Genomic DNA, 27,335 nt, shown 5'->3' with positions numbered 1-27,335 from the left:
ACTTAAGGTACAGAAGATACTAAAGAACTTCATCACTATTAGGGCAATATGATTGGATGGTATTTTAAAAATCAAGGGATAAGAAAGAAAAAACTGGGAAAAGAGATAAGAAAAGAAAGTTGGGGTCAATTACCTCACCTGAGGAGGCATGTAGGAATCAATGTAGTGGCAAGGAAGATGGGGTGAGTGGAAGCAGACAATATTTAACCCTAATCTGATAGAAATTGTCAGAAAGTGGGAATAACATCTTTACTCAGTCAGGAACAGAAATCTGTCTTACAACAAACTGGAAAAAAATATTTAAAGTAAGCCTCTCTGACAACGGTTACATTCCTCAAATATATAAAATTAAGTTAAATTTATAAAATACAAAGCATTTCCCAATTGGAAAAGTGGTCAAGTAATATGAACAAGAAATTCTCAGATGAAGAAATTAAAACTATCTTTAATCATATGAAACACTCTAAATCATTATTGATTAAAAAAATGAAAATTAAAACAACTTTGAGGTACCACCTCATACCCATAAGCTTGGATAACATAACAAAAAAGGAAAATGATATATGTTGGAGATGATGTAGAAAAATCAAGACACTAGCACACTGCTGCTGAAGCTGTGGACTGATATAACCATTCTGTCGAGCAATCTGGAATCATGACCATAGGGTCTTCAAACTGCACGTACCCTTTGACCCAACAATTCTACAACTACTCCTGTACTGCAAAGGGATTAAAAATAGGGGGAAAGAAGCTAACTGTACAAAAACATTTATAGTGCTTCTTTTGTGGTGGCAAAGAATTGGAAACTGAAGGGTTGTCCATCATTTGGAGAATAGCTGAACAAGTTGTGGTATATACTTGTAATGAAATATTATTGTGCCATAACAAATGACAAACATGATATTCACACACAAAAAAACAACCTGGAAAGGCTTATATGAAATGATGCAAAGTGAAGTGATCAGAACCAGAAGAATGTTGTACAGAGCAACAGCAATAATGTAAGATGATTAACTGTGAATGACAGCCAATAACAAAGTAAATATCGAGGACAACTCCAAGGGACTCGTGACAAAAAAAAGAAAGGCTATCCATTGCCATAGAAGGAAAAAATAAGAGTCCAAATACAAATTGAAACATACCATTCTTTATTTCTTCCATGAACTTTTCTCTAGAGTAGGCAATGCATATCTTCTTTCACAATATGGTAGAAATGGAAATGTATATTGTATCATATAAATATATAAACCTATATCATATTTTCTGCCTTCTTGGGGATGGGGGAGGGATGGGAAGGAGAGGGAGAGCATGGATTGCAAAATGTCATTAAGGGAGTATTAAGAAACTGTACTGGCATGTAATATAGAAAAAATATTATTAAAAAATAAATGCTTTACAAAATTTGAAAAAAATTAAAAGCAAATCTCTTATTTTAAAGCTCTGAAAGTTTTTTGTCAATTACTATTTATATTGGTCGATTTAGGTTTAGGATACAGTGTCAAAAAGTAACATGTTAAGTAAACTTAGGATGAGGCCAAAAATGTTGTGTCTTCCACTTTGGCATGAATGTAGACAATTCAAAGGGAAAGAGGTAAAAGTTCAGTCAGGCAGAATATAAAAGATCTCGAATACTCTAGTGAATTGACTTATATTTTATTGAGTAGACATTAAGGAGACATTTAATATCTGAGAATACAGGAATGAAGATACCATAGTCTTCAAGAGGCAGTTTGCTATGCCAATAAAATTCAGTTCTTACAGAACAAGAAAGGAAGAAAATTTCTCCTGTAAGGAAATATTTAGTCCTTTTCTTTTCTTAGAGTCTAAACAGCCGCCCAAAGTGATGAGCCAGCTTCAACCTAAAGACTTCCAGTTAAAGGAAATCCATTATCTTCTCAGGTAACCAATTTCATTTTTAGACAGATTGGTTATGCCAAAATTTGCTTCCCTTCCATCATACCTTTCATTAACTGGTATTCTTCAGGACCAACCATAACAAGTTTAATGCCTCTTCCACATGACAATTCTTTTCCACATGACAATTTTTTTATTTTGTTTAAAATTTTTTATTTAATTAATTTAGAATATTTTCCCATGGTTACATGATTCAAGTTCTTTCCCTCCCCTTCTCCCACCCTCCTCCCATTGAAAACAAGTAATTCCACTGGGTTTTACATGTTTCATTGATCAAGACCTATTTCCATATCATTAACATTTGCATTAGGGTGATCGCTTAAAGTCTACATCCCCAATCATATCCCCATCGACCCATGCGATCAAGCAGTTGTTTTTCTTCTGTGTTTCTACTCCCACAGTTCTTTCTCTGGATATGGATAGAGCTCTTTCTCATAAGTCCCTCAGAATTGTCCTGGATCATTGCATTGCTGCTAGTACAGAAATCCATTGCTTTTGATTGTACCACAGAGTATCAGTTTCTGTGTATAATGTTCTCCTGGTTCTGCTCCTTTCACTCTGCATCAATTGCTGGAGGTCGTTTCAGTTCACATGGAATTCCTCCAGTTCATTATTCCTTCCAGCACAATAGTATTCCATCACCGACAGATACCACAATTTGTTTGGCCATTCCCTATCGAAGGGCATCCCTTCATTTTCTGTACATGACAATTCTTTAAGTCCTTAAAAAGACTGATCCAAGTTCCACTCCATCCTTCTAGTATTTCCACCATAATTCTTCTTCTAGCAAAATATGCTGTTCCTATTGCTAATTATTTTGTTAAATGGTTTTATTAAATGACATTTTATACCCACTTCAATTTGGAGATATATATGTGTGAGTGTGTAAGTGTATAATTTGGCTATACATTAGTAGTTTCTTTTAATAATGCTGACCATTAAGGCAAAAGGATTAAATAGAGCGTGCACTTACCTGTATTTTAATTGGCCAAGAAAAGTTGCTGACATACACATAGAATGTAATATTAGGATTGCCTCTGAAATTAAATTTTTCACAGGAAAAACTGTCTCTGAATTCCTTTATTTTGACCCTGTAAATTAGCAGAATTTCCTCTCCAGATATCGTTCCAGCTAAAATATAAAATAATAATTTTTAGAATCTATATCAAACAACATATGATAAAATCAAGTAATAGAATTTGCCATTCATTATGGAAAAAAACTACTGCATTTATGAAACATAGTCTGAATAAATTTACATTTATCATATGTTATAAATTAGGAATGTGACTTGGCCCTAGGATTTAAAGGAAAATTGAAACTTCCAGATGAGGGAATACCCTCTATCAACCTTAATTAGAGCATTCATTCATTGCTATTTAAGAGTTGTAAAGAGTTGCCCAGAGCACTGAGAGGCAAGGTGATTTGCCCAAAGGTAGACTTTGCATACAGGTCTTCCTGGGACTCTTGATCCACTATATCAGTGATGGCAAACTTATGGCATACATGCCCAAAAGGGCACACAGAGCCCTCCCTGTAGGAATGCCTGCAGTCACCCACCAGAGTTCATTATTAGAAAACCAGAGAGACTGGGGAGTAGATGTTCCCCTTTCCCCATACCATACACCTGACATTCCTCACTTCACTCGCCTCTCTGCCCAGCAGTCCATTGGGAACACTTCTTGCCTCCCCTGTATGGGGTAAGGCATTGGTGGGGGGAGGGAGCCCCACATACATGGTGAGGGTACAGTGAATATGGCAGCCTATTAAGTCTGTAGTGAAGGTAATTCCTGTGGTAGGGTTGGAGAAGAGCTAGGTTTGAAGGGAGCATAGATCAAAACAATGCACATAGCTAGAGGGATGCAAAGTGCCTGGGCTACCCTCCTCCCCCTCTCTATACATGCCTTCCATAACCAGCCCTCTGCCCAGTAGCCCATGGGAGAGCTTCCTCTCTCCCCTGTCTAGGGTAAAAGGGGTGGTGTGAGGGGGAAGGGGGCAGAACTTGGCACTTGGTCTCTGGGGTGGGGAACTTGGATTGGAGGATGGGTTGGGGGTGGAACTGGCACTCCATCTCTAAAAGGTTCACCACAACTGGACTATATCATGCTCAATCATATCGCGAATATCCAGAACGTAACAAGTAGATATTATGAATTAAACTTAGAAAATAATCAAGTTTTAACTCCAACAGAGAATGATCTGACATACCATTTGCAGTGAAAAGTAGAAGCTAAACCAGTCAACTGGCATTTCTTCATTTCAAGAACAAAAACCCTCATGAATTTAGTAATATTTGGGAAACAGAGGAAAAGCCTATCCTTTAAAATTGATCACTTCCTGAAGTACATAATAGTCACTCAATAACTACTTTTGGAATTTATTTGAACAAGATGATGCAAAGTAGATTGTGCTTCAGTGTTAAATTCACATCTACAATATGGTTGTACACTTGCTGGTCCTTCTAGACTGAGTGAATATAAATTGTTTTTAAATGTTAAGCATCCACTTTGATAATCTTCACATGATTTAACAAAAGCAATGCCAGCCAAATTCAACAATCATGAATTCTGAAATAATGACTTCTGCACTGTTGAAATTTAGATATAATTTTCTGTAGGTAAAACTAGACATACCAACATCTAGATGTTCGACCACATTTTTTGTATGAATATTTTGATATTATGGGATGGTCTTTAAGTTATTTATAATATTGTTTATATGCACTGATAAAAGTATATATGTATAGCATATATCTCCATAATATATATGCATATATATATGGATGGTAACTAATATAAACTATTGATTTTAAAGGTATAGAGACTGGACTATCATTTCATTGTTCTAGGGAACTACTAACTGAATAAACATTCTTTTCTACAGCAGACATACTTTCACTTCAATTTTTAGTTATAGTTGACTAGAGCACTGAAAGAGGCAAAAAGAGATTTCTTGCCAGTATCATAGTCAGAATATATCAGAGGCAGAACTTGAACCCAGATTTCCAAGGCTTTGAGATCAAGCATCTCTACTTTTAACCATTAATTAGAGTGAAAGTTATAAATCTAAACACTGCAAGCTTAAACATGATAGCTTCCAATTTTGTAAAACAACGTATTATGCCAATGCATTTTATTCTTAGAGGTATAAGAAAAAAGGAAGGGGAACATTGTTTTTCCCCCATGAGGGGTGGTTGTGATGGTGGTGTAATTCAAAATGACCATTTGCATGTCTCCTTGGATATGTTTTTCAAATGGCAATAAATCCAATTCATAGAAACTTTCTTTAAAAAAGCTTATTAAATGAAGCTTTTATTATCTCAACACTAAAGTTGAAAAGAGGAGGGATTTTATAGGTTGAAAATAACAGATAAGCCACTGTTATCACTACACACAGAAGAATTTCATTGTATAATATCAATATTAAGGTTAATAATAAAATTTAAGCTTCAACACTGAAACAAAGAATTTAAATCTCAGTCTCTCCAGTCATTAAGGGAGTAATTTATCTTAATTAAAATCACAGCTTTTCATAACAGTTCCATTTAAAATTTTTCAATAGAATACAAGTTTTTGCTATCCAAGTAATTTTAATTGAATAAGGGATAAAGTTAACATGTTAATGAAGCTTTATTCATATTACATATTATTATCCATGTTTAAATAACAGTATTAATAAAAACATAATGATGATTGCAAAGAATATTTAAATTTGTTACTGAAATTGGAGAAAAAGACAATCATGTTAGAACAAATTCTATAAGTAGTACTTTTAACAATACAGAGAAAAGAGATATATCATAAAAATGTTCTTACCTGTTGAACTAATGGACCATGTAATGTTGAGATTAAAGTTGTTTGAGGCATTAATGGAAATGTCCAAATTTTTGTTTGACTGACAACAAAAAAAATTAAATGTAAAAGACCTGAATTAAAGAACATAGATTCTTAAATATTAACCCTGACCCAATACATTTCTAAAAGAAGTCTCAATCCTAGGTCTCATCATTGGTGAATGAATTTTGGATTTTGACTAAAAAGAGAGCATTAATTTTTCTTTTAAAAAATACATATGTTGTAATACATTTGTATGCAAGATGCAAAAAATTGTTTTGTGGTTTTAACAATCTAAAATTGCTTCATAGTATGCTTTCTTTAATGATTTTTTCAGTATAGATTAGCGTAACTAATTTTATGTGCTTTTTGGTCCTAAGGTAGCTTTTTTCATAGATTTTGTTATTAGGAAATGTTTTCTGTTACTAGTTTTTATTTTCCTGACTTAGTTTTAATACTGTTCATCCTGGGTTTTACCTGAATTTGAGAGCTAAAAACTAATATATTCCTGGGTGAATAACCACTTGTCATAATGGGATTTTTTTTTCAAGTATGAATTGTACTACATGGCACAAATGTCCCTTACAACTCTGAAAATTCTTTGATTATACCATTCTGCTTATGAAGGACATCTATTTTCTAATTATTATTGGGTTTTAGTTTCAATTTTCAAACACTGAAAATACATAATTTGTATTTTTTAAAAAATCTTTGGAAAATAATTTTGAGGGCTCTGTATTTGAAATAAAAGGCTTATATAATGATAGTAAAATGATAAAGAAAAACAGTTTTTATTATATTTTAACATCAATTATTTGATTTTTTAAGAGTTTGTCCTGTTAAAGCAAATCACATGGTAAAGTAACTGAAATTCAGCAGTGAGTGATGACTTGATAATATTCTCATTTTCATTAATGTTTTGGCAAGGCTGCTTTCATTTTAGTGTCTACAATACAGAATTATGTAGGTTTTGGCAATTCCATTTTCAATTTTACTGACAATCCAAATTTAAAATATATATTTATTTTACCTTGAATATTATCATATGGATACCTATCCATGTATGTATGTATGCATGCCTATGCATATTCATACACACATGCAAAATTCAACAGTGTTCTACTAATAGTTCTAACTTTGTTTTCCTTTATGTTATGAAAGTGACTTTGGGCTCCTGAGGGTTATAACAGGGCTGCCCAATTTCTAGCAGTTCCTTTCCAAGCTGAAAAGCATCTGAATTAGGGCAAATATCAGAGCACATCTGACTGTCAGATGATTAGGTTAATTCAGAAAAGCTCATCACTGCATTGATTGCCAGATAATGAACAGTTTTGGCCAGAGAAATTCTTGAAACCTCTCTGCATGAATTATAAAGCAACTATGATCTACATTGGACAACTAGATGGCACTGTGGATACAATGCTGAACCTAAAGAGACTTATTAGCTGTGTGACCCTGGGCAAGTCACTTAACCCTATTTACCTCAGTTGTTCACCTAAATATGAACTAGATAAGGAAATGGTGAATCACTCTAGTAACTTTGCCAAGAAAACCTCAGTCACATAGAGTTGTATAAAACTGAAAACAATTGAACAACAAAAAATAATCAACATTGACATTAGAAGGAACTTCATCAAGTAAATTATATATACTCAGATATTTACCCGCTTAAACATTACTTAGCCAAGAATTTTAAAGATAATAATTAAATACACTTAGAAGCATTATTTACATATGTGAATTTGTCCTATTTCTATGGTCACAAGTATTGATGGTATTAAAACATGAGTTCCTGCTTACAATTCTACTTTTCTTTGTTTCAAAGAAAGTTTACAGGAATGAAGCTTGTATTATTAAGCCTAAAAACGAAAGATATAAATATACTTTAAATTATATAATACCTTGGGGAAAGTTCGCAAAAGCTCACAGAAAAGCCTGAATCTTATCTTCAAATTAATTTCATTTTTATATCGATGTCTTAGAAAACAAATGGGGAGATACGGCTGGGATCTTTTACATAACTTTACAAAGTAATAATTCTGGGCAGAGACAAAATCATAATCAAATATAACAAAAATTTGAATCCCTTGCTCCTAGTTTTATTATGTTTTAGAAGATGAATGATGCTTTCTTACCTGTTCTGGATTTGCTATGAAGTTTATGGCTGTATGATGGCGATCATCTTCCTGTAACAAACTGAAGGTAAACTGGTAGTCAATCAAAAGGCTGTCTGTGGACAAAGCAAAGCATAAACATGAGAGTCTGCATGCATACTTACAGTTATATTTGTCAAATAGAATATAGTATCTAAAAGATGTTGCAGACTTTTACTTAAAATATGGGTTTTAATATATGTTAGGAAGATATTTCTGGCTTGAAATACAAAATTTATCATCAAGAAATTATAATTATTGAAAAATGGAAGAGTTTTATTTAATCAAACTATATATGCTATTACTCATTAAACAATGCTCTTAATATAACAGAATGTAAAATGATTCTTCCATGGTGAGAAAACAAATAAGTAATAGGCAATTAAAAATATTTGTAAATACTTTCAAATCATCTATAACCAACATTTTGGTGTGTATCCCCATGTGAGTACATTTAAAATTATAACCTATTGGTCTCCACATATATAAAATGTCTATGGAATATTGCAATCATTTTGGTCTCAGAATTTGAGAATCTAGTCAAGACAGAAAAGAGATGAAGTACTGGAAAGGTCAGTATATTTTTTGGAAGTAATGATAAGGATGGTAAAGAATAAATATATTAAAAGAATACAAGCTATTCTCCAATTGGCAAGTGGTCAAAGGAATTAAGCAATTTTTGGATGAAGAAAGTAAAGCCAGCAATAATCATATGAAAAAAAGTTCTAAATCACTTTTGATTAAAGAAATGAAAATTAAAACAACACTGAGATACTACCTTGCACCTATCAAACTGACCTAATGACAGTAAAGGAAAGTGATAAATGTTGGAGGGGATATGGCAAAAATGGGACACTAATGCATTGTTGGTGGGGTAACTGATCCAACCATTCTGGAGAGCGTTTTGGAACTATGTCCAAATGTCGATAAAACTGCACATGCCCTTTGATCCTGTAATACCACTACTAGTTCTGTATCCCAAAGAGAGAATTAAAAATAGGAGAGGATCTACTTGCAAAAAATATTAAATGCAGCTTTTTGAATTATCAAAGAACAGAAAATTAAGTGGATGTCCATCAATTGAGGTAGGTCTGAACAAACTGGGGTACATGTTGGTGATAGAATATTATTGTGTTATGTGGAATGATGAGTAAGATGATTTCAGAAAAAAACTGGAAAGAGCTGCAAAAACTGATGCGAGTGAAATAAGCAGAGCCAGGACACCATTGTACACAGTAACAGCAAGAACTTGGCTACTTTCAGCAATGCAATGATTTAGGACATTCCTGAATGACTTATGATAGAGAATGTTATCTACCTTCAAAAAAGAATTGTTGCAATTGGGTGGATACAGATCAAAGCATACTATCTTTCACATCAGTGTATTGGTTCTTTTATTTTGGAGTTTGGGTTTCATATGAGTGTGCTTTTATAAGGACCAATAGGCAAATGTATCTTACATGATAATACAAATAAAACTTTTTTAAAAAATAATATTTTTAATCAAAGAATTCTGCCCAAGGTTTCTAGTATAACAGAGGAAATGTTCAGTGAAGGGATTGGGCAATATATCTTTTTTCTTTTTTCTAGGAAGTAGGCAACTTTAAGGCCCATGCTTAAAACTTCAAGCGTTTTGTAATTCTCATTGTATAGCATCTACAAAGTGCACACTATGGTTAAAGAAAAGAAATATGTGTGTTGGGGAAGCACACAGAATTACCCAAATTTGAGTTGCTTGTAAATTGCTATAAAATACAGAGATTATGAAAATATATTTTATTTATGGATTCACATATCATTTTCCTTAAGACAGAAACATAAATATTTATGGATTATATATCATTTAAGACCAAGTTTTCCAAATAGATTTGAATAAAAAATAATTTTCATAGAAATATATGTCTCTCTCTCTCCCTTACACACACACACACATATATATATATATATATATATATATATATATATATACACGCATATGCTTTCTCTCAATTCTACTTACTTTTAAATTAGTTCACATTATTAAGACTAAAATCATATTCTAATAGGTACTGGGAAAATAAAACTGTTAACAGTCAAAATAAAATTTGATGATGATGATGATTATATTCCCTGGACTTTAAATGTCAGTGAGGCTAGCATCATATTCCAAGCTAGCATATTTAAGAGCTGATAAAATTGATATTTGAAAGGAATCTTGTTGTTTCCTACAATTTTCAAAGATCAGTGGAAAGTTAGGTACAGAATGATAGTGATAAATATGAAGAAATCTAAGGAAATTGTTGTCTGATGAGGAACAGATATTTGGCCTAATGTTAGTCAGAGAACCAGAAGTAACTTTCCATTTTTTAAATCTATTTGTCATAAGGCTTGTGAGAACAGCACAACTGTAATTTTCTTTAAAAATTTTGGATTAAAGAACAAATAGTTTGAGCCAGAGAAAAAGCAAATGTTTTAGGATATTTTTATCATTCCCTTCCTCCTATTCTACTACTATTACTACTTACATTTAAATAAGATTTTAACGTTTATATGCAAAACCATTACCTCATCTGAGACTAACAATAAACACATTATATTTTGAGAATTTATCTTTTTAAAACCTTATTCTTCATAACAACTAAAAAAGTCCTACTTGTATAGAGAAGAAATACTTAGGTTTGAAAAATAAAATATAGAAAGGTGCTCATGAAGTAAATCTAAATATAAATTCAAATAATTATTTTAAAATATTGATGAAAATAAAATTATTGCATGAACTGAAAGGGATTTGTTGAAATTTCCTACACTGTTATTAACCAGAGCTTCTTGGAAATGCAGCTGCAGATGATTAAATCCAGACCAAACTTCACTGAAAATAGCATACTGACGCTCTAAAGCATCTGAACACTGAAAAAGTTGATATTTCAAGTAATGATATCATCAAAGGACTATTCTATTCTTTTTCAAGAAATAAACCCATTTCTGTTTGGGTCTTAAAATACATAAAAACTAATAGGACTAAATATTTTGTTTACTTTTCTTTATTTGCTTGTACACTAATCTAACACTGGCATTAAAAATTTTAGTTCGCTTTTTAAAACAAATTAGAATGTTCTTCTCTTCTACTAATATCCTGTTTTAAATAGATTGGTTATTGAACTGTGATAAGTAAGAGATTGTTAGGAATATTCAACCTTTTTTCCCTAAGTTCCATTAATGCTTCTTACTGAAATTTTTAAGGAGGGTGTCCTTGAAGATTCCTTGTATTTCTAAATCTATATTCCTCTGGTAAGTAAATTACTGAAACTATAAAATTTCAAAAGTATTACATAATTTGTTATGACATTCCAACTTTTAAAGAAAATATCTTAATGATTGCTAGGTAGTATATTGAATATAGGACAATGGTTAGAGTAAGAAAAGCTTGAGACCCAAACCCATGTCAGATAGTTACTAATTGTGTGACCCTGGACAAGTTACTTAAACTATCTGCATTTCAGTTTCCTTATCTTCAAAATGGAGATAAAATTCACACCCATGCCACAGTATTGTTGTAAAAATCACATTTAAAAAAAACACATAAATTACTTTGGAAGCCTTAAAGCATCATAAAAATGCTAGCTTTTATTTGTATTATTATCTGTAGCTAAAATGAAGCAAAAGAAAAAACTATCACTTTTTAGAGAAACACAATGAAATATGTAGAGATACGATCTATTTGGGGTTCATTGTTATAGAAAATCTAAGTACTTTCATTTAAATTGTTACACAGTAGCATGTAATTTGTCCATACAAAGACTTGTAAATAACTATGTAGAAAGGGGAGAAGTTTTCTGGAATAAATATTCAAACTGTCTATGATTACCACATCATCAAAGATACTGTTGATGTCTTCCTTTTCTTTTAAGGTGTTTGCCTAGAAATGTATATATGCTATTAGATACATATTAATACATGCCAGTTATGATCTACCCTGTATAAATTTTACATGTACATAGTTCCTTGCATATTTTCTCCCTCATTAGAATATGAACTCCTTGATGGAAGGCACTATACTTGTATAGCCCAGTGGAATTGCTTGTCAACTCTGGGGGGAGGGAAGAGGGGAGAGAGACAACATGAATCATGTAATCTTGGAAAACATATGTGTATACTTGCCACTGGAATAAAATGAAGAAAAAATAGAAACATAAGGGTTATATAAGTAGTAAGTTACAAAGAGAAAAGAAAAATAAAGATTTACAACTCCATCAATTTTGCATCCATATACTACTCTTCCACAGCTCCTCCAACATTTATTTTCATTTTTTACAGCTCTCCCAATTTGCTCACCATGATGTGAAACCTCAGACTTTTTAAAAAAAGTTTTCATATGTATTATTATTGATGTTTTTAAGAATTTCATAGTTGTTCATCTCTTCTTTTAAAGGTTGTTTATTCATAGCTTTTGTTCAAATATCATTTGGGGAATGGCTTTTATTTTATATTTATATGAATTATTTCTCTATCTTACATACCTAGAATTTTCAGAATTATTTAATATTAACATTTCACCAATAAATATATTTTCTACTTATTTTAGTTTCATCTTTTCATATAAAAGCTTCTCAATTTTATTCAGTTTCTTTCTTTTTTTTTCTTTTTTTTTTAAACCCTTGTACTTTGGTGTATTATCTCATAGGTGGAAGATTGGTAAGGGTGGGCAATGGGGGTCAAGTGACTTGCCCAGGGTCACACAGCTGGGAAGTGGCTGAGGCCGGGTTTGAACCTAGGACCTCCTGTCTCTAGGCCTGACTCTCACTCCACTGAGCTACCCAGCTGCCCCCAGTTTCTTTCTTTTTTGATCATCTTAATTCTTATCTTTTTTGATCATCTTAATTCTTCATTTGGTTATAATTTTCTCCTTGGGAAAAATGACTAGGTGGCATAGTAGAAGTCTGCCATTGAGATTTTTCCATAGTAACTCCTGGGTTTTAAACTTGCCTTATATATTCACTAATTTCACGATCCTTGTGAGTCACCTGATATCTTTTGCTTTGATTTTCTCACCAATAAAACTGGAATAAGAAAACCTACCTGATTGTTGAAGGCCAAAGAAGATTAAAAATAGCAAGTGTTTTGCAAACTTTAAAGCACGGTACAAACACTAGTTATTATTGTTGTTAATGATTAATATCATTGGTTTTAACCTTTTATATAACCAGATACTTTATGTGGGTGTATTATGTAAAAATATTGGTCAAAATCTAATTTCTGCCAAATAGATTTCCAATTTTTCTAATAGTTCTTGGTGACTGGGGAGTCTTCAAGCAAGTAGATGGTGGTTTTTGAATGAATAAACGCATGGCTAAAACTATGTTTGATTCCATTTAGGTCTCATTTACACTTTAATAAATGGCTTTAAAATGTATTAGTCACTAATCAATTATTACTTAATCACTAATTGATCATTAATATATTGTTGGTAGAACTATGAACTGATCCAAAAACTTTGGGGAGGAATATGGAATTATAATCAAAGAGTTATAAAATGGTGTATACCTTTTGATCCATTAATAACACAATTGGGTTTATTTTCTAAGGTGATCAAAGAGAAAAAGGAAAAGAAACTAAATGTTCCAATATATTTGTAGCAGCTCATTTTATTGTGGCAAAGAACTGGGAACTGAGGGGATGTCATTCATTTGGAGAATGGCCAAACAATTTGTGGAATATAATTGTAATGGAAAACTATTGTGCCATAAGCAATGACAAACAAGAGGATAACAGAAAAACCTGGTAAGACTTATATAAAGTCTTGTGCTGTAAAGTGATGTAAGCAGAGCCAGAACTTTGTAGACAGTAACAACAGTAATTTTAAAAATTTATTTATGAAGACTAACTATAAAAGATTTAACTATTATCATATTATTTTGTGGTTGTTTTGTATGTCTTTTTATGGCACAATAGTATTACATTACAATTATTTGCCACATCTTGTTCAGTCACTCCCCAATAGATGGACATTCATTCAGTTCTCAATTCTTTGCCACCACAAAAAGAGCTGCTATAAATATGTTTGCACAAGTATATCCTTTCCCTCTATCTTTGATCTCATAGGTTTCCAGACCTATGGATTATTGACAGTGAGATGATTATTGCTGGATCAAAGGATGATTATTGCACAGTTTTATGGACCTTTTGTCCATGTTCCAAATTGCTCTCTAGAATGGTTATAATAGTTCACAGCCTCACCAACAGTATATTAGTGTATTTTTTCCACATTTTTCAATTTTTCTACATTCCCTCTAATAATATTCATCATTTCCCTTCTTTGTCATTTTAGCCAGCCAGATAGCTATGAGGTGGTACCACAGAATTGTTTTAATTGGCATTTCCTTAATTAATAGTGATTTGGAGAATCTTTATTTAACTAAAGAAAGTTTTCATTTCTTCATCTTCATTCATATCCTCTGCCATGTATCAATCCAGGAATGCTTTGAGTTCTCTATATATTTGAGAAAAGAGGCCTTTGTCAGAGATACTCGCTACAAAGATATTTTCCCCCAGTTTGTTATTTCTCTTTTAATCTGAGTTCCATTGGTTTTATCTGTGGGAAAACCCCTTTAATTCAATGTAGTCTAGGTCTATTTTCCAAAGAGTTCATGAAAATTGAAGAGGATTTATTTGTACAAAACATTTTATTTCAGCTCTTTTTGTGGTAGCAAAGAATTGAAAATAGAGGGGTTATCAATCAATCAAAAGATATGATAATTATAGGTATTTATGGAATACTATTGTGCCATAATAAATGACAAGCAAGATGATGTCAGAAAAATCTGGAAAAACTTACATATATACTGATACAAAGTGAAATGAACAGAACCAGAAGAACACTGTACACAGTGACAGCAATATTTTTGATAAACAATTGTGAATCAGAGTAATTCTCAGCAATGTAGTGACCCAAGATGACTGTGTGTGTAAATATCTAAGGGACCTCCATTCCAGCTTTTGCTCCTGAGCACTGTAGCAGTAGGATATAAGAGTCACAGAGTCACGTTTGTGTTTGATGGCCTGGGGACCGCGATGTCCCAGGGTTCAGGTCCCAGCACAGCCAGCATCTGTGCAAGTAGCCATGGAGGAAGGAGCTAAAGGTTTAAAAAAACAAGTGCAAGAAGGGGGAGTACTCTCTTTGCTTCTGCTCTTGAACTAGTGGTCTCTGGACTGACTTTCTCTGGTTGCTTGTTTATCTTATCTGGGCCATCTCTGACCTAAAGTTAGAAAGACTTCTATCTTTTCTCTTTTTACTAATAAATGCTTATATATCTGGTAATAACCATCAAGATTAATTTTTATTATAACAAATCCAAGAAACTCATGATGAAAAATGCCATCTGCCCTCTGAGAAATAACTGGTGGAGTCTGAATGCAGACTGAAACATACTTCATTTTCATTCTTTTTTTATTTGAGATCTTTTCCACAAGATAACTGATATGGAAAAAATGTTTTACATGATTGACATACAAATAGAGATATATTACAAATAAATAGAGAAAGGCAGATATCTCCTTTTATTCCTAATTTTTTCATTAATTCCTTTGTAATTGTTCATCCTATGTTCATAACTATAATTTTTGCTATAATTACATAAAACCTATAAATCTATTTCTATAACAACATCTTATCATTTCTTATGACAAACATATGCAGAATTAATGGGACTATAGTCATTTTTATTATGTTGGCATGGCTCAATAATTAATAATAAACATCACTGTAATTATTTAATTCTTCCTTTATGTTTATAAAGAATATTTTATAGTCATATTAATTAGGTCCTCAAAGAATCTTGTTAAATTAACATAAAGATGGTATACATTTTGTAGCAATTTTGAATGTAATTACTTTTTGCATTTCCTCCTCTTGAGTTTTTTATATCGATGTAGAGAATGGGTTATGATTTTGGGTGTTTGTTATATTTCCTGCTAGTTTACTGAAATTATAATTTTTAATTTTTAATGAATCTCTGCGATTCTCTAAATAAACTCTCATATTTTCTTCATGGAGACAATAGTCTTGCTTTTCTTGTAAATTTACTGGTAAAGTTTTTCTTAAACAATTTTTTAGAATAAACATATTTGTTTTTGGATGCTATTCAGCAACTAAAGGAATGATCATCTTTTTCATATACTGGTTAATTAGTTGTTTGTTGGAAATTTGTTGATGTTTTAACAATCAAACAAATACTATGTTTTGTCAATAGTTTTATTTCATTATCTACAAATATAACACAATTTTTATTTTCCTTACAATGAACATCCCTGCATTTCTATTATAAATCCAATGCAGAGAAAATGTCAAAGAGTACTGTGTTGTTGTAGCCTTGTAGCCTGTTATTTACTATTTTTACATTATTATTCCTTAGTTCTTCTGGTCCAAGGCTTTCTTTATCTACTTGATTTTCCTAGCTTAAATATCAGAAATACATTTTTCTTCTTGAAAGATTTTATTAAGCTATATTCTTATTTATTTTTGGAAAAAAATATATGTAACAAAAGAGTTGTTTAAAACTTTGATAGCATTTGTATGCAAGTGTATGATAGGGCATGAGAACAAATGATTCATTTTATCTGATTTCTACAGATCTGCACAAAAGCAATAAGAAATGCACTGAACAATGAAATCCAAAGAAAGGACAAAAATTTCTCACGGAAATTTTAAAATGGTGAAAGTTAAAAAAGAATGACTTGATTAAGCTACTAACTTCTTGGTTATATGTTATGGCACATTAAGTCAATGTAGACTGACATGCCAATAAATTAATCCTTGTTTCTAAATAATTAATGAATAAATGAAAGAAGAATGGTTGAAATCACCCCTTTTTTATCTTACTAACTAAAATTCCTTATAGTTTTCTTAGCTTTTCCTTTATTTAGATGATATGCCTTAGTTCATATGAATTAAATATGGATATTGGTGCATTATCTATTATGATTTCAAGGAGAACATAATTTATTTACTTATATCTGTTAGACACCTATTGTTTGTTGCCTTCTCTGGAATCATCACTGTTACTTCTATTCTTTTGAATTCAACAATGACATAATATATTCTATTTAAAACCCTCCTTTTAAATATTTCACAAATTCCTTTTGAGTATTTCACTGAGATGAGGAGTTAACACTGGATTCTCAAAACTCTACCAAAAAAACTCAAGTTCTGTTAAGTTCACAATGCTAGAAAAGCCTTGATCAAAATATTTCAGAGGACCATCCAACCCAATTACAATTACAAAGAGGTTAATTTCCAATAGCATGAAAGGGTAGAAAAAATGTAAAAGGTATCAAAGACTTTGGCAGAAGCATATCATTTTTTCTTTTGCATTGATGGTTGTAGAGTTGGAAAAAAGGAAAGTGAGGGGGTACAGACCATACACATTTTAGAAGCAACTAGGCAGAACAGTAGATAGACAACTGGATCTGGAGTCAGGCAGATCTGAGTTTAAATTCAGACACTGACGAGCTGCATGATCCTGAGGAAGTCATTTAAGTTGATTGCCTCAGTTTCTAATTTGTAATAGTGGTGAAAACAATAGCACCTAGCTCACAGAGCTATTGTGAGGATCAAACATAAGTGGAGTAAAAAATTAGAGATGTCAAAACCTCATAGATTATCTGGAAGCCTTTTTTCTTTACATCATGAAGAGTTTATTCAAAAAGGGAATCATGGACTGGACATGGAGACCAGTGAATAAAATTAGAAAATATTAGATGCCTATTTTAATGGAGCAGAAATGACATTACCAATATGAGTTATTCCTGAATGAGCTATCTCTATCCATGAGGACTATCAATTTCTTAGAGCAAAGAGAAAAATTAATATATTTTAAAAAGAAGAAAAATGAGAAAAAAGACATGAATCACAAAAATAAAGATCCAAACTGATTAGACAAGTTATTAATGAAAACACATGGGAATGGATTGAGGGAAAGATATTGACACTAATTATAGTGAATTTTACATAATGTAACTGATAAAAATTATTTGTTATGAAAAAAACAATAAAATCTTCTGAACTGCTTGAATCATTTGTCAAACACTATGAAATGTAAACCAACAGCAAGAATGTTTTAGAATTAAAACTGTATATATAATCTTATGAAATATTATTGATTGTATCATCTCATAAAACAGCAAGAAACAATGGTGATAAAACACTAATTTAAAAATGGGACCATGAAAATATCGAAGGATGAAACTGGAAGGACAACAAACAAAAGATAGAAAAGATCTGCAAAAAAAAATTAATGATGTTATTGAAAACTTTTCTTTTATATTCCTGCTCTTCCAAATTTTTATAATGACTTATTAAAAAGGAAAATGTGTTTAATAAAACTAAACAACACATCAAAAGAGTTTAACTATACCAGGAATGTGAGATTTTATTGAAGTATAATCTTAATGTTTTTCAATAGTATGACACAGAAGTCAAACTGTAAGAGAAAAAGTTAATCATGGGAAATTAATTGTTGATATTTTTCAGAAGAAGTACCTCAATTGGGAGTGAGCTAGGTCTGTAGTCATGAAGATCTGAATTCAAATATGGCTTCAGACATATATTAGCTGTGTGACCCTGAGCAAGCCACTTAACCTCTATTTGGTTTAATCCACTGGAAAAGGAAATGGAAAAATCTTTCCAGGATATCTGCCAAGAAAACCCCTTGGGCAGTGTAGGCATGTTAAGGAAACAGGGTCATGAAAAGTAGGAAAGAATTCAACCGCACTATTGAAAAATGGTTGTTTCAGTGAGTAAGAAATCAAAGTAAGAAAAAAAATCTTGCAAAATTTGATGAAAAGGAATTCAAATTATGAAGGGAGGGGAGGGAGAAAGTTGCCCATGTAAACATTCCAAGCTAGATAATAAAGAAAGTAACAAGTTCAAAGCTACTGAGCTTGACTCCAATGACTTTTGAAATCCTAGAACTCTATTGAATGAATTAATAAAGGGATGACTTGTTAACATTAAGAAACAGAAGAACTGTTGACTAAGAGCTAATACGGCTTTGACAAGACTAGACTGATGAGATTATTTATATATTTCTGCTGTAAACATAAAGCAGAACATTTTCCTTGAGGAAAGCTTTTTTTCCCCCTTTCTATCCTCAGTACTCAGTACATTTATTTTATTTGATAAATGTTTGATAAATTTTGCTAAATTATTCTTAATTCCTTTTTTGACCTCATCACTAGAATGAAAGAGTAGCAGAATATTCTACTAAAGCTTTTTTGGAAGCTGTTCTGTTGAGTGCCTCCAGGATCATACCTTTGTGGTTCATAAGATTTTTATCAGTGACTTGTATCAAAAGATAGATGCCATTTGATAAGTTTTTTAAAAAAGAACTGTTTAATTCCTCAGGTAAAATTGTCTTGTATTTATTACTAAACTCAAACTATGATGAAGAAATTAGAATGTATATAGAAAATCAGCCATTTGGTGAGGAGGGGTGGGGATCATTGAGAAGAAAATGAAGGATTTAATGTTCATTTTCTAGTAATTACTTGTGTGATTCTTAGAGAGTAAGAATTGGAAACTTAAAATCTGTGAGACAGTGCACATATGTCTCTGTGTGTGTGTGTGTGTGTGTGTGTGTGTGTGTGTGTGTGTATGCATAAGATTCTCAAGTAGTTTGGTATGTGGACATGACTGATTGTTTATTAGCATTTTTAAGATTTACTTGTTCGGGTGAAAATATTTAGAGATTTAGATTTGACATGTAAATAGTTATAATACTATATAGTGTCACTACAATGCATCCAGAACTACTGTATTTTTTAGTTTCTACTGGAGGTAGGGATTCTATGGCTTTTACTTGTCTATTTTCCTTATTTGAATTTTTTCTAATATATGAATTGATTATACCTCATAGCTGATTTTCACATTCTTTTATTATTCATTTTTCTACAATATCAGAGATTTTTGTTTTTTTTACCTATTACCAAGTTCTGTCATATAATTCTGTATTTTGAAAATTCTCTGGATAAATTCAGACATTTTTCTAGTCCTATATTTTGTGAACTGATCTGTTGCTGACTGTTTTTTTTATTTTCTGTTGTAGTTACCTATAGGTAACCTATGGGTTAATATGTTCTATTATATTCTCCATATTGGTCATGCCCTTCATTATATTTTGATAAACTTTTTTAAAAGAGGATTTAATGCTAGAGAGTTATTACTGTGATAAAAATACTTTCTATATCTCTTCTTTTAATTAATTATCTGGTAGTGCCATGTCCTAAATTAAAACTCTATCTTCTTATCTTGTAATTATTCTTCTCCCATCTGAGTATCTAATCATAGTATAGGTTTTTTAAGCTTTTCAAAAGTATTAAATATATACACACGTATTTCTTTTCTTCTTTTGTCCTATAGTTGGGATTTTTTTCTTTCCTGAGTATTTATTTTGTTATTTTCTCCTTTGACTTTTCTCTTTGTTGTTTATTGAGGGATATATGAAGAAATCTGGCTTTCTTCAAATCTTTAAATCTGCCACTGTGAATAAAAAGTCCCTGAAGTGTTCATTACAATATATCAAACACATCTGGAAAGAGATCACTCGGTTATTTCATCAATTTCCATAATTTATTTTACCTTTTCTGTAAAAATAATTTTCAAATTTACTTGCTGAGCCCTAATTTCTCTCCTGACCAGCAATATGATATCTCTACCCCCCCCCATTAGAACTCTTAAACAGTGCCTGGCAAATAGTAGGCACTTAATGACTTGAATTTTTTTCTTTTTTTTTAAATATGTGTGAATGCTTTACAAAGATTTAAAAAATTTCAAATCTTTGCTGTTACTACATATTCTCCCATATAAAGTACTACAAGTAATATGCAGATTTGTATACTGAAAATTGTTGTTATTAGAAAGATTATTATGCCAATTGTGAATCAATGTGCTATGCTGCTTAAAATAGTCAAAATAATTCTTTAGTTAAAAATATGACTGATTCCAATTGTCAAGATCCTCATACTTTTTTAATCCTTTGAAAACATTTCAAGAGCTTGATTACCTACTCAATTAAGAGAAACAAGAACTATTAAAAACATCACAATGTTTCAATTTACAAAACTAGGCATCATTTTAATTGAAGAGGAAAATAAATGTTAAAGCAATAGTTTTCCTTCATGCACAAATACTGATTCTAAATAGACTATTATCATTGATGAAAAGAAGTTGCCTCATTAGGATTAGTGATATTTATGAATCAGCAGTCAGAGGACAGATTCTCTGATATCATTCTCATTTATATGCATACATGTATATATACACATACATATACACATATATTCTGACCTTCCACAAAAAGCAAAAAGAGTATATATTGAGGGGGCAGCTGGGTAGCTCAGTGGATTGAGAGCCAGGCCCTAGAGATGGGAGGTCCTAGGTTCAAATCTGGCCTCAGATACTTCCTGGGTAAGTCACTTGACCCCCATTGCCTACCCTTACCACTCTTCTGCCTTGGAGCCAATATACAGTATTGACTCTGAGACAGAAGGTAAGAGTTTTTTTAAAAAAAGAGTATATATTGAAACATATAAAATTAATATTATGTCAAACAAGTCAAATACCATGGATGATTTTTTAATTTTAAATTTTAAAACTTTAAATACATCTTTATGCTTAGTTATAAATTCTTAGCAAGTTATTAGCATAAATGACTGAACTACACATACTTTCAGTAGATTTCTTTTGACAAACCTCTCCATTCAGTATTGCTCTTAAGAATAGAATGACAGTTGTCCATTTAAAAATTTTAAATGCAGTCCTTTCATAAGCATGACTACTGTAGGAGAAAGAGGAATGCTGTTAATCATGATCTAAAATCTATACACTAAATATTTCTTACCTTCAGGTTTAATATCAATTCTAAGACAGAACAGTGGCAAGAGCAAGGTAATCATTTCTGACTTGCCTAGGGTCACACAACTAGGAAGTGTCTGAGGTTAGATTTGAGCCCATGTCCTCTTGACCATAGGCCTGGTGCTCTGTCCACTGTGCTACATAGTTGTCCCTGATACAAATGTATTTTAATGAATAAATGAATGAAAAAATTCTATTAAGCATTTACTTTGTACTGTGTAGTACACTAATTATTAGGAATAGAAATTGAAAGATGGAGACATTCCATAATCTCAAGTAGTTTACATTCTAACAGAAAAGATAACACATATAGGTTTCAGCTGCAAATCAGATGAAAAGGTCACACAATCCTTGATGTAAATGGCAAAGAAGATGGTCATAGAACTTCTGAAATGTCATTTACACGAATAAAAGATATCTGCTTTTATTTCCATTTCATAGACCATTTTGTGGTGCCAAGGAGTTTGGTGGCCAGAATTTTCTTTTCCAGGTCATCAATAACTCTTACCACTGAGGAGATAGAGGATGCAGCATCTGCAGAAAAAATTACCAGGTATTATCTCCAAAACTGCTACTTCTCTGGATGATGGCTGCAAGAGCTAGCCTGGAAGTACGGAAGTAATGTGGAATAAGAACACTGCTCTTAGAGTTTGGAGGTTCAGAGAGAGTCCTGGGCAATCTCTATTAGTATCAGGGTGAAGGTGATGATGCAAACACATGTTGCCTTCTGTTTCTCCCTTAATGGTGCCTCACTGCTCTCATTACACTGGCTTGCTCACATCACATGTGGTAGTTAGTTGCCAGTTGGTGAGGATAGACGATCCTTTTCCCAAAGTATTTCTTCCCTAGATGATGACTACATGGGCTGGGCTAGAAATAGGGCTGGTGGTTTAGGGTTTGCTACTATTGCCACAGGGCTGTTAGGTTTACCTGCCTATTGGTAAGAGTTGGTCAACAGATAATGTTGATAAAGATAATAGGGTCTCTTTTTCACATAGAGGGTGGCACCTCTCAGTGACTCCTGTACAAAGTCATAATATAAGGTTGTGAAGACCTGCTTCCCTATATACTAGCTACAGGACCTTGGGAAAGTCATTTACTCTTTTAGGGATTTATTTTCCTATCAGTTAAATGAGAATGTAATAGAGATGATCCCTAAGGTTGTTTTTAGGTCTAAATCCTTTGAGTGTCAGGTCCGTAAAAACTACATATAATTTCTACCTCTTGCCCAACCCCTTGCTGAATTGTTCTTGCCAAGCCCTAATTACAATACAACTGAAGATTAAACTTGCATTTATTCATGGATCTAGAGAATGAAAAACAATCTCATTATTTGTGCCTATTGAGAGGAAATTGTTTCATATTTAAGAGTTGGAAATTTTTATTTTCCTGTATTTCAAATAAATAAGAGCCTACCATTTACCAGTCACTCTACCATGTCCTTTGGGGATAAGGACACAAATTACACCATTTTATGCTTCAAAGAGCTTTCATTCCCCCTGAAAGATTCAATATGGATTCAAACAAATACAATGTATGGAATACTAAAAGAGAAGACATATAAAATCAGGGATGGCTTCCCAGAGGAGGAGAAATATGAATTAAGACTTGAATAAAGACAAAAATTCCAAAATCTATAAATAAAGAGGGGGGCAGCTAGTTGGCACAGTGGATTAAGTGCTGGGCAGTGTTAGGAAGATTCACCTTCTTGAGTTCAAATCTGGCTTCAGGTACTTCTTAACTTGTGTGACCCTTAGAAAGTCACTTAACATTGGGTTACATTTTTCAGCTAGAAAATAAACTGGAAAAGGAAATGGTGAACCAGACTGGTATTTTTGCCAAGAAAACCCCATAAAGTATCACTTGTACAAAAGTGTGGAGGTGAGGGTAGTAATGAGACGTATATGAAAGAATTAGCAGGGTAATTTGAGTAAAGTGGAGAATACAAGAAGGGGAGTATTAAGAAAGATGATAAGAACATTAGGTGGGAAGCAGATTATGCAGGGCTTTAAAGGCCAAGTTATGTACTTAATATTTTTATCCAATGTGTAATGGTGAGTCATGGAATGATTTTTGAGTAGGATAGTTACATCTGCAACTTGAAAATATTTTCTCAGTTAGGCGGAAAATGAATTAGAATAAGAAGAATGAAATTAAGGAGCTTAAAGTAGTACAGGAAAGAGATGATAAATACCTGAAATTAGGTGACATGGGGAAAGAAGGAGAGGAGATATAAAAAGTTTGTACATAAAAGCTTGACTAGATAGCAAAGATGAGCAAGAAAGCAGGTAAATATGATCAGAGATTCTGAACCTTGGTCAATTTAAAAAATAAATGTATAATTCAAATTTAACATGATAATTCTTACCTTATGCCAGTGATGGGCAAACTACAGCCTACAGGCCAGATGGGGCCCCCCTGAAATGTTCTATCCAGCCACACAACATTATTCCTAATCTGACGAATATAATGAGTAGGATACAATACAATGAGACTTTGAAAGAGTTGCCTCAGAAACAGACTGACAGATGAGCATGTCCTTTCCTTTGGCCCCCTCTTTAAAAAGTTTGCCCATCACTGCCCTATGCTGCTGTGTCAAGTTCCTTTATGAACTGAATGATCTCAAGAATTTCAGAAATCCTATTTAAAAACCCAGCTATAACTATATTCTAAGCCTTAACCAATGTCAGAATATAATGTGGCATGATATGAGATCAATCTTCTTAACGGGGATTTTAAAAATATTCCTCCTTGAAGCTGGAAGCCCAGGCAACCTATATACACTTTTATGATAATTATTACACTTAGACCAGATGCTGTTGTTGGCATTTTAAACTCAATTTCTTTCAGGAGAATAAAAGCTTTAAGGGTATAGTTTATGCTGTTGTGTTTTTTTATCTTCATACTCTTTTTAAAAATTTCATTGATTTTATTCCTTGAGTGTTTTATTCAATAAGGGCTAAAAAGATTCTTCTAATCTAGAACACCTCCCTTAAAGTTAGCATAATTCTAATATATAAATTAACACACTAAATAATATAATATTATAATTTGTATTAATTATATGTTATAAATATGTAATATGCCTTATAATAAATTTATTATGATAAATAACATTTATAGTTACCTCTTATAAAATTAATGATGCCTGATTGCTGAAATCTGGATGAGTATTTTCTTTAATATGACTTTGACAAATACTGAATAACAATAACAACAATAAAAGCTAGCATTTATATTGTGGCTAATTTGTGCCAGATACTACACTAAGTGCTTTTACAAACATATAAACTGATTCTCACAACAACCCACAGAGATACTTGCAAATATTATCTCTATATTACAGTTGAAGAAACTGAAGCAAACAGATTTGATTTTTTTAATTTTAATTTTAATTTTTTAAAACCCTTACCTTCCATCTTGGAGTCAATACTGTATATTGGCTTCAAGGCAGAAGAGTGGTAAGGGTAGGCAATGGGGGTCAAGTGACTTGCCCAGGGTCACACAGCTGGGAAGTATCTGAGGTCAGATTTGAACCTATCTCTATCTCTAGGCCTGGCTCTCAATCCACTGAGCTACCCAGGATTTCCTGACTCCAAGTCCAGTACTCCATCCACTTAGCCACCTAGATATTTCCTCTGAGTTCCTTGGTTTTAATAATAATAAAAAAAAAACTAAATATTTCAAATACTTTAAAGACTCAATTCAATTCAATTTAAAGATTTTATTCAATCTGCATTTTAACAGATGGTTTTTAATGTGTCGTGACAAAATAACAAAATTAATAATAAAAATGATTTCCTAAAACTGGCAAATTAGGCTCTGTTAATACTACTGATTAAGTTAGCATTCCAGTACATGTGCTTAATTTTTCCCCAAAGTCTAAGAGATTGACAGGGTGGCATAGGGTGGAAGACTGGCCCTATTGAAATGACTGGTATAACCATTTATATATATATATGCATATATAATTTATTTATATTTATGTTTCATGGTTTCTTAAGCTTTTTGCATCAAGACTCCTCTGGCAATCTAGCAAGATCTATAGACGCATTTTTAGAATAATGTCTTTATATAAAATAAAATACAAAGGACTAGGAGGGAAATCAATTATATTAAAATGAAGTTTTTTTTTTCAATTCAAGCTCCTAAATCCTTGAAATATATCTATTCACCATTGTGGGAAGGTCTATGGATCTCAGGTTAGGAATCTCTTGGAATCAGTAAAATTCCATATGGTTCTGATAGCACAAGAAGGAAAGATTGATTGGAAGAAGTCATTAATACTAATAATCCTTTTGGGTAGAAATACTTCAAGGCAGATATTGTTGAGCCCTAAAAGAGGCAAACCAAAAGTGTGCATAAAATTGACATAAGACCAAAACAATTTCATTATTTTCTAGAAGTATCTCATTACAAAATTGGAAATAGATTTCACCAGCTACAAGCATGAGTTTCATACTGATTGTTGTAAGCTTGAAGTCATACATACAACAACAAATTACTGATCAGGGCAGAGCCATCATTTATAGTAACTACAACTGTAAATCTAGGATACACAAAAAAGAAGCTATGAAATCAAGGAGCAACTAAAATGTGACAAGTAAAAAGCTGAATAATGTATCACTTAAAATCTTAATAAAAACTCTAGAACTTGGGCCCAATAGTGGAACAAATTATAAAAGTAAACAAAGAACTCTTTTGAAAAGGAGATGGAGAAACTTAGACTTGAATTCTTAAATGCCCTTTCTACATTTATTGGCATAAATCCTTTTATTAAACTAATTATACCAAAAATAATTCAACAAATATGGTATCTTCTATAACCATGATGAATGACCATATTCTGCAACAGTAATCTGAAAAAATTGAAAATTTTTAAAAGAAATAAAACAATAAGCCAAACAATTTTGAGAACATTTTAATAGGTGTTACTATACCAAATTTTAATTATCACTGAAATACATAGAATGAAGCACTTTTAACACAGAGAAACTTAATGAAGTTAGAAATCATTTGGAAATCTCATGAGGTACACATCTCTCCTGTTGTCTTGACTACTACCAGTGCTATATGAAAGATCTTTCTAGTAAACCTACACATTATGGACTCACATCTTATTATTTTTATTCAACCAAAAAGTTATTTTATTTATCCATTTAATATTCTGAGAATATTTAAAAGAACAATGAGATAGCTATTTATCACAGGATCATTTCTATATGAACACCATAAAATGGTAAGAATAATATAATAATCATAATGATATAGTGCTCGTTGGTTATTACAAAGTCTTTGATTCTGTGCCATACCTGTAGTGCAATTATGTATTATGATGATATTAAATGGATGCAGAATGCTGAGACTACTAGAGCACTTTATGTTCAGATGAAGGTTGTTTTTTTATTGAAAGCATGCCTCCAATCCAACAATGCCAGAAACAATGAATGATCTAATAGAAATATTAGCAACCAGATTCATGTAAGGACTTTAGTACTTCTTATGAATTTCTCAAATGTGCTGGTCAAATTACACTCCATCCTCTCTATA

The 27,335-nt window shown here is 32.1% G+C and overlaps 1 protein-coding gene across 1 annotated transcript in view; it reads right to left on the bottom strand.

The window, feature by feature from the left end:
- The window catches only part of ATRNL1 (attractin like 1), a 1,097,315-nt gene that overhangs the window by 656,252 nt on the left and 413,728 nt on the right, over positions 1 to 27,335 (bottom strand). Inside the window, exons 22-24 of the mRNA XM_044665614.1 lie at positions 7,883 to 7,977; positions 5,730 to 5,808; positions 2,888 to 3,045 (exon numbers count right to left, since the gene is read on the bottom strand). Coding sequence (XP_044521549.1) covers positions 2,888 to 3,045; positions 5,730 to 5,808; positions 7,883 to 7,977 — 332 coding nt within the window. The remainder of the gene's footprint in view (positions 1 to 2,887; positions 3,046 to 5,729; positions 5,809 to 7,882; positions 7,978 to 27,335) is intronic.

Source organism: Gracilinanus agilis, chromosome 2, assembly GCF_016433145.1.
Source record: "Gracilinanus agilis isolate LMUSP501 chromosome 2, AgileGrace, whole genome shotgun sequence".
Taxonomy (NCBI): domain Eukaryota; kingdom Metazoa; phylum Chordata; class Mammalia; order Didelphimorphia; family Didelphidae; genus Gracilinanus; species Gracilinanus agilis.
The sequence above is the reverse complement of the archived record's forward strand: the minus strand, read 5'-3'. Positions and strand labels throughout refer to the sequence as shown.